At 38.6% G+C, this 9,339-nt stretch overlaps 2 protein-coding genes across 2 annotated transcripts; both read right to left on the bottom strand.

The window, feature by feature from the left end:
• Window positions 1-2,092: 2,092 nt before the first annotated feature.
• On the bottom strand, window positions 2,093-2,551 carry LOC127094944 (eukaryotic translation initiation factor 4 gamma-like). The gene has a single exon (XM_051033702.1). It carries the CDS (start codon window positions 2,549-2,551, stop codon window positions 2,093-2,095), a length of 459 nt encoding a protein of 152 aa, XP_050889659.1.
• Window positions 2,552-2,569: 18 nt separating this feature from the next.
• LOC127094943 (extensin-like) lies at window positions 2,570-3,682 on the bottom strand. Its single transcript, XM_051033701.1, has one exon. The coding sequence runs from the start codon at window positions 3,680-3,682 to the stop codon at window positions 2,570-2,572; it is 1,113 nt and encodes a 370-aa protein (XP_050889658.1).
• Window positions 3,683-9,339: the final 5,657 nt, after the last annotated feature.

The following is a 9,339-nucleotide window of genomic DNA, read 5'->3' as shown; positions in this document are numbered from 1 at the left end:
GTTACAGCAACAGCGGTAGCTATTAGTGTTATGGATAAGCTTTCAATATTTTGAGTAAGTGCATCCACTTTAGCATTGACACGGTCTATTCCATTAACTTCGTACATTCCTCCTTTCGGAGTTGGTTTTTCTACAACAACACTTTCACCTCCCCATTGGAAATTTTGAGCCATGTTCTCTATGAGTTCATAAGCTTCATCATTTGGTTTGTCCATTAGAGCACCGCCAACTGCAAAACTTAAATTCAACTTAGTGTTGTACAACCGAACATTATAGAAAGTATGGATAATCAACCATTGCTCAAGTCCATGGTGTGGCAAAAGGTTTCATCATGTCCTTGTATCTTTTCCAAGCTTCGAAAAGAGATTCGTTGTCTCTTTTCTTAAATTCGTTGATTTGAGCTCATAACATAGCCGTCTTGCTTGGTAGGAAATATTAGGCTAAGAAGACTTTCTTCAAATCGTCCCATGTGTTTACAGAGTTCTAAGGTAGAGACTGGAACCAAGCTCTAGCTCTATCTCTTAAGGAAAAAGGGAAAAGACGTATTCTAATTGCTTCAGGACTAACACCATTTTCTTTCATTGTGTCTGCATACTGAAGGATGAGAAAAACAAGAAAGGGGGGTTTGGATTGTTTTAACTGATAATAAATTTTTTTGAAAATAAAACACACGCAAAAATAAAAGATATCAACACATAATTTTTATCCTGGTTCGCCTGAATTTCAAAGCTACTCCAGTCCACCCGACCAAGGTGATTTCGCCTTCAATAAGGACCTAATCCACTAATCTTGAAAGATTACAACAATTTATCGTCTAAGAGGATAAAGATCTCTTAGCACTCTCAAGTTTACAGACTTCACAAGTCACTTGAAGAAAAATAAGTAATTAAGTCAGATTACATTAGTGCTTAGTGCTTCTAGGTAAGTAGAAATTACATAATATAAGAACGAAAGAAATGTTCACACTTTAGAGCAGCAACTCGTTGGAAAGAATAATGCGTAAGAGATATGAGATTAGTTTCAATATTCTTGTGTGTTTCGTTATCCACTTAGTGAAGTGATCCATCATATATATAGGAGTTGATAAGGAGACCGTTGAATGAAAGGATCTTTGGCAATAATGGATGATTAATGTCATTAATCTCTGTTTTCTTTCCAAAGTAGTTTGGGGCGCTATAACTTTCTTCCAAAATTAGATTCTTGCCATAAGTGGAAGTCTTCATAGATAAGTCTTTAGAGATCGTTTCTGAATCAGAATGTTCAGATATCAGAGTTTCTGTTCAGCAAGTACATCTTTAGATAGTTGCTTACAGATGACTGTCTTAAGAGGTTCTTGATGTCTTCCTGGTTGATTACGTCAGAGTGTAAAAGCTTCAGATCCTAGAGTGCACTCTTCCGCTTCAGAGTGTCTGATATCTCTTTGTTTGTTACGCTTTGTACACTTCCTTTATTCAGAGTTAGAGCTTCTACTTGAGTACCTTATAAGTGGTCATTTTGAACTTGTATCTGTATCTGATGTATGTCTATCTGACTTCTTTTTTATTAGAGTCCTGCACACTTAGATAAATTTTGTTAGGGTACCATTTAGTTTCATCCTTTGTTATCATCAAAATCTTAGAGATGAATTGTAGATACTGAATTTGTTCTTACAATCTCCCCCTTTTTTGATGATGACAAAAATTTTAGAGTGATGATGAAACAATGATACTATCATCAAGAATAGAAAGCAATATCTCAGAGTCAGAGGAGAGATGACTCCCCCTAAGATAGATCATAAGGGTTTTTCAGAAGTTCTTACCAGATTTTCCTTGTGTGGCAACTAGTTTTTACCTTAGTTGTTATCCTGCATAACTTATAGTTATTATAAGAGATTTAATGTGCACAGTGCAACAAGAGGATTAGATATATTTTCATCAGAGCTGTTTATATTCTCCCCCTTTTTGTCAGACTCAAAAAGACTTAGCATAAAAGAGTAGGCAAAAGAAAAAGTTCATATATGAAAAAGACAGGTACAAGTAGCAGCAATTCAAAATAGAGAACACAAAATACATAGTAGAAAACATAAGGAAAGCAATAAGAGAAGCCTAAGTGCCTAAGGGTTTGGAGGCGGAGGCATCCTTTGGAGAAGCTGAGTCAGCAGGTTTTGAATATTATTGTTGACGGAGTCCTGGCGATCCATTCTTACTCGCACTATCTGTTGCTCCTTCTGCAGCTCTTCCAGAGTCTTCAGGACTAGAGGAGAGAAATCAGAGTTTGATTGCTCCCCCTGAGCCATAGCATCATTGCTAGCCTTTGCAGCTTCTTCTGCATCTATGTGTGCTGCCTCTTCAGTGTCAGCTTTTGCTTTTGCTTCAGCAGCAACAGCAACCTTCTCTGCAGCTTCTCTAACCCTTTGCTCTTCTTCCAGACGAGCCTTCTCCTCTGCTTCTCTTATGGCCTTTTCCTCTGCCTCTCTGACCATTCGTGCCTGCAGCCTTTCTCCAGCATCTCTGATAAAGTCATTGTGAACTTGTTCAGAGAGGCCTTTCAGTTTGAAAGCCTCAGAGGTCATTCATCTGATCACTCTGTTCTAGTGAATCTTCGCTGAAGAGGGATTACCACTGATACCAGAGTTCTCAGATAGAGATATGATTTTCTCCACTGAAGACTCAGCAAATAAAGAAATTGCCTCTTCTAGGGTGGGGACGGTAGGTTCTGGTTCAGGAGTGGGGGATGAAGATGCTGGTGGTGTGTGGGTAGTGTCAGCGGGAGGTTCAGAGGTAGGGATAATAATGTTTTCAGAGGGTGGGACGACGAGAGTTTCAGAAGGTGTTGTTGTTGGTTGTTCAAGTGGTGGTGTTGGTGGTTGTGCAGGTGGTGGTGTTGGTGGTTGTTGTTCAGATGGTGGTGTTGATGGTCGTTCAGATGGTGGTGTTAATTGTTGTTCAAATGGTGAACGAATGTTGGCTTCTGGTTCAGGTTGTTGTTGTGTGGCAAGGGCATGAGCCTGAAGCTGAGCAAGGATGGGAGATTGGGGGTCAAAGGGTTCTGAGTCAGATGAGAGGATGTAGTAGGGTGGAGATGAAGGTGTTGAAGAGATTGCTGAAATAGGTTCGTTAAGCATTTCAACTTCAGAAACTAGTAAGGTTATGGTGGAGATGTTAAATTTTTGAAACGAAGGTGATGGTGGGTTTGAGATGGGAGTATCAGAGGGTTTGGTGGTAGAGGGTGGGGGTTCAGATTGTGTGTAGATGGGTGTGGTTTGTGGAAGAGAAGAAGCAATTTGCTTTAAATTTACAGAGCGAGAGTGAGGAGGCAGAGACTTACTTGGAGATTCGATCAGAGGGACCAGAGGTCTTGATATAGAGGGTTCCCCCAGATTTTCTTTATTGGCCTTCTTATACTTCTTAGAGGGTTCTCGTTGTCTCTTCATAAAGTTTGGTGGATGCTCAGGCAACCAATCCATAGAGAAATATGAGATGTCCACTCCTTGGCTGGCCAGATCCTGCAGATAGTGTGCCACAACCTCTGGAGGATCAATTTTGGAGAAGAGGTAGAGGCTATTGGGAATCTTCCTATGATATTTGAGTGCTTCCCAGGAGGTGTCCAACGAGGGTTTCACCCTAATTTTCTCAATCACCCCCATGCTCTTCAAATTGCGAGCGTTCAAAGGCCTTCTAGTGTCAACGGTGACATCCTCCATCAGATTGTGATGAATCAGGTGATCCACCAGTCCGATCTCGATCAGAACGTCAAAGATTAGTCTTCACAAAGGGATGTAGGTTTTGGGCTTCATGTTGTTCCTAGTGTCTCTTACAAAGTCTCTTAGGTATTTGAACAGCAGCGTTGGCAGATTTAGCTTGAGCCCTTTGTGGAGGCAGTAGAGTATGTGTAACAACCCAATTTTAGTAATTATTTTTTATATTATTATTATTATATTTTATTTTATTTATTTGGAGTGTTAATTAATTAATTGGTTGTTAGGTAGTATAATAATCAATTATATTAATTAATTTGATGTGTTAATTAATTATTTAGTTGATATGAGATATAATTAAATAATTAATTATATTAATTAACTTGGTGGGTATATGGTGTTAGTTTAATTTAATTGAACTAATTAGAGATATTTAAATATTAGGTCTTATTGAGCCTATTAATTAAATTAGAGGTATCACTCTTTAAGCCCAAATATAATACTATAAATAAGAGGTAGGAGAGTGAGAAGTATGATTCATTTAATCATTTGACGACAATAGAGAAAGAAAAGAGGAAAAGTAAGGAGAAGAGGGGAAGAACAAGAGAGAAGCTAAGGTTTCCAGAAAATTGAAGAGGTAAGGGGGGAATCCTTATTATTATGGGTTAGTATGATTGAGTCAATGGGTAGAAGTATGTTTAGGTTAAAATCCCTAATTTTGTATGGTTGTTTGAAATTGTTAGGTTTTGATGAGTATTCTTGATTTGTGGTGATTTGATTGTGTTAAAACTGTAAATTAACGTTATATACTTAGAGTATTGTATGAGTTATAATTTTCTGAACGTTTGGCTTTTTACGGAATCGAAATCGGAGGTCCAAAAGTCCTCCAACGATGAAAAACGCTGAAAATTCTGCATTCTGTTTTATGTTAACGCAGGAATTGCATTCTATTTTGCGTTAACCGGTTAACACTGTTGAAAACCTGTTAGGAATTGTGTTCTGTTTTGCGTTAACCGATTAACCAAAAGCGTTAACCGGTTAACACTGTTGAAATCTGCCAGGAAGTGTATTCTGTTTTGCGTTAACCGATTAACCAAAAGCGTTAACCGGTTAACACTGTTTGAAAAGTGAAAATTTGAGATTTTAAATGCTGTATTCGTTTTGGAATGAAATCTAAGTGTGCATATTTAATAATTAGCCTATATTTGTGAATGATATATTGTTATGAAAGTGTATATGTACCATTGGTGGATAATTCATAGAGTTGAATTATGGTGATATGTGGAATGTTAAGATGGTAGAGATGATCTTAATTGCATATGTGTTGGTATTTGTACATTCATTCATGGCATGGTCGGCTTCATGGTGGAAGCGGTGAAACTGTGGGTTCACACGGTAGCATACGTTGATCCTTAATTGGAAATAGGCGTAGTAGACGTTGATCCTTGAATGGAAATAGGCGTAGCGTACGTTGATCCTTAATTGGAAATAGGCGTAGTAGACGTTGATCCTTAATTGGAAATAGACGTAGTGGCTTTGATCTTGTCCGGATCGGAAGCGTGGCTTGGATTCTAGTTATTGAATCGGAAAGCGGTGAAACGTTGGGTTCACATTGTGGTACCACATGCATAGAGTCACATGTCTTGCATTGAGTCACATTAGAGTTATGTGATAATTTGGTGTATACATTATTGTGATTGTGATGCATGTATGAGATATGGTAATTGAATTTGATGATGTTTGGATACATAACTTGGCAAAGTATATGATTATGTGATAATTGTAGTTATGTGTATTTTTGGGAATATAATATTGGATTTGAATATTATACTCCTTGAGTTTTATGTGTGCTTGAACATGTGAAATAAATGTTGGTTAATATTATTTACATGGTTATATGAAGTGTGATGAATTCCTTTAATTGTTGATTTAATCATTGTGCTTTATTATACTTCTTCATAATGATTTGAATTCTCACCCTTCTGTTGGAATGATGCTTTACATGGCATCGTGCAGATACTCCGGAGTAGTATTGCTGAAGTAAGTGGACGGTAGCCCACTCGAAATTAACCGGAGAGTTTCCGTATTTTAGTTTGAAGACTAGGTAACGAGTCAATGCTCTGGTCATGTAACACGGGGTAGACTGGTAGTATTGAACTCATATCTTATTTGGATATGCATTACGTTATTACTTGTGAACATATTTATTTGAAATTACTGTTGGAGAGGCCATCGTGCCAAATATTCTAGATATGGTTTTATTTTATCTTAAGGAGATTATTGAGAGATGATCATGGTATGAGACATGGATCATTTTATGAAATGCATGAGTATTCATTATTTTCCGCTGTGAACGCATATTCTTGAATATCCATGATAATTGAAAGGTGTTATTTTAAATGACCAGGTGTATTGTATATTGATAATGAATGATGTTGGTTTTTGAAAGCTTTTAGTTTTTGAAAACGTCGATGTGACGCCCTTTTGCTTATATGCGTGCTTATTTACTCTGATTATATGTTAAGTGTTTTAGGGTAGAAAAATGGGTGTTACATTAGTGGTATCAGAGCAGGTCGGTTCGTCCGGCCAGGTTGTTTAATTATGTTTGTACCCTAGTATGCGACAGGTGTGTGAGTACACTATCGATGCTTGTTTTATTCTCCATTGCAAGTTGGGAATGAAATAAGTGGGGGAGAAGCGTCTGCTTCTCTTGGATGTTCCAATTGTATCGAGCTTGGACATTATGTTGTTGCATGCGAGAGTGCAGTGTTGGCTAGTTAACCTGTTTGAGAATGTTGTGTTTTCCTGAACCCGAAGAGAGGTCGGATTCGAGGATGGTGTTGGTTAGAAGTCAATCGGGTGTATATCAACTGTTTCGAGAAGACGGTTATTTTTCCTGAGGTTGGTGCTAAGGAAGATTGGTTTGTGTCTGCTAAGCAAGTTGATGAATCGGTGCAAGATGGTGCAGAGTTGTTTATGTTGTTGGTAACTTTGGATATTCGTGAGAAGAGGACGATTGGAGAATTTCCAATAGTTTGTGAGTTTGCAGAGGTATTTCCGGAAGATATAAGTGATTTACCGCCGGAACGTGAGGTTGAGTTTTCGGTTGATTTAGTTCCTAGAACTAGTCCTGTATCGATGACTCCCTATAGAATGTCTTCTTCTGAGTTGAAAGAGTTGAAGAGTCAACTTGAATACTTGCTCGAGAAGAAGTTTATTCGTCCTAGTGTGTCGCCGTGGGGTGCACCTATTCTGTTGGTCAAGAAGAAAGAAGGTTCTATGAGATTATGTGTTGACTATAGGCAACTGAATAAAGTGACGATTAAGAACAAGTATCCACTTCTGAGGATTGACGATCTGATGGATCAGCTGGTTGGAGCTTGTGTGTTTAGCAAAATTGATTTGAGGTCTGGGCATCATCAAATTCGTGTAAAGGTTGAGGATATTCAAAAGACTGCTCTTCGGACAAGGTATGGTCACTACGAGTACTCCGTGGTGCCTTTTGGTGTGACTAATGCACCTGGTGTATTTATGGAGTATATGAATAGAATTTTTCATGATTATCTGGATAAGTTTGTTATTGTGTTCATCGACGATATATTGATTTATTCCAAGAGTAAAGAAGATCATGCCGAGCATTTGAAGGTTGTGTTATCGGTGTTGAAAGAGAGGAAGGTGTTTGCTAAACTCTCTAAATGTGAGTTTTGGTTGAGTGAAGTAAGTTTTCTTGGACATGTGATTTCGAGTGGTGGTATTTCTGTGGATCCTACGAAGATTGAAGTTGTATCTCAATGGGAAGCTCCCAAGTCTGTTGCTGAGATTAGAATTTCCTTGGTTTGGCTGGTTATTATAGGAAGTTCATTGAAGGATTTTCTAAGTTGTCGTTACCGTTGACGCAGTTGACTAGGAAAGGTCAAGCTTTCATTTGGACTTCGCAGTGTGGAGCGAATTTTCAAGAGCTTAAGATAAGATTGACTACGGCTCCTATTTTGATTTTACCAGATCCGTTAGAAACTTTTGTTGTGTATTGTGATGCTTCTTTGATGGGTTTGGGAGGTGTTTTGATGCAAAAAGGGCAAGTGGTAGCTTATGCTTCAAGGCAACTTAAAGTTCATGAGAGGAATTATCCAACGCATGATTTAGAGTTGGCCGCCGTTGTGTTTGTGTTGAAGCTTTGGAGACATTATTTGTTTGGATTGCGATTTAATGTGTTTAGTGATCACAAGAGTTTGAAGTACTAGTTCGATCAGAAAGAATTGAATATGAGGCAAATAAGATGGTTGGAATTCTTGAAAGATTATGATTTTGGTTTGAATTATCATCCTGGAAAGGCGAATGTTGTAGCCGATGCATTGAGTAGGAAGTCATTACACGTGTCTATGTTGATGATTCGAGAGTTTGAATTGTTGGAGTAATTTAGAGATTTGAGTTTGGTTTGTGAAGCGACGCCTTCGTGTGTTAAGCTTGGTATGTTGAAGCTTACGTGTGGCATTCTTGACGAGATTAGAGAAGGTCAGAAGTCAGATTTGAAATTTGTCGATGTTATGACATTGATTAATCAAGGCAAAGGTGGTGACTTTTGGATTGATGAGAATGGTATCATGAGGTGTCGTGATCGAGTTTGTGTTCCGGATGATGCGGATTTGAGAAAGAGGATTCTTGAGGAAGGGCATAGAAGTGGTTTGAGTATTCATCCTGGTGCTACTAAAATGTATCAAGACTTGAGAAAGATGTTTTTGTGGCAAGGTATGAAGAAGGATGTAGCGGAATTTGTGTATTCATGTTTGACTTGTCAAAAGTCAAAGATTGAACATCAAAAGCCGTCTGGTTTGATGCAACCGTTATCTATTCCCGAGTGGAAGTGGGATAGTATCTCTATGGATTTTGTTTCGGGTTTGCTGAGGACATTGAGTAATTGTGAGGCGATTTGGGTCGTTGTGGACAGGTTGACGAAATGTGCTCATTTTATTCCGATGAGGATGGACTATTCGATGGAGAGACTTGCTAAGTTGTACATCGAAAGGATTGCATGCTTGCATGGTATTTCGTCGAGCATTATTTCAGATAGAGATCCGAGGTTCACTTCGAGATTTTGGGAAGGTTTGCAAAGTGCTTTGGGTACGAAGTTGCGTTTGAGTTCGGCACATCATCCGCAAACTGATGGTCAAACGGAGACGACTATTCAGTCACTTGAAGATCTTTTGAGGTCTTGTGTTTTGGAACAAGGAGGAAATTGAGATAGTTTCTTGCCTTTGATCGAGTTTACGTATAACAATAGTTCCCATTCGAGTATTGGAATGGCACCTTTTGAGGCTCTTTATGGTAGAAGGTGTAGAACTCCTTTGTGTTGGTACGAATCGGGAGAGAGTGATGTGATTGCACCCGAGTTGATTCAAGAGACTACGGATAAGATTAAGATGATTCAAGAGAAGATGAAGGCTTCTCAGAGTCGTCAAAAGAGTTATCATGATAAGAGGAGGAAGGCTCTCAAGTTTGAGAAAGATGAGCATGTGTTTCTTCGAGTTACGCCAATAACAGGTGTTGGTAGAGCTTTGAAGTCGTGTAAGTTGACGTCGCGTTTCATTGGTCCTTATCAAATTTCCGAGAGGATAGGTGAAGTGGCATATCGGATTGCATTACCACCATCACTTTCTAATCTTCAT

This window comes from Lathyrus oleraceus, chromosome 6, assembly GCF_024323335.1.
Source record: "Lathyrus oleraceus cultivar Zhongwan6 chromosome 6, CAAS_Psat_ZW6_1.0, whole genome shotgun sequence".
Lineage (NCBI taxonomy): Eukaryota > Viridiplantae > Streptophyta > Magnoliopsida > Fabales > Fabaceae > Lathyrus > Lathyrus oleraceus.
Note: the sequence above shows the minus strand (reverse complement) of the source record. Positions and strands in the feature narration are given on the sequence as shown.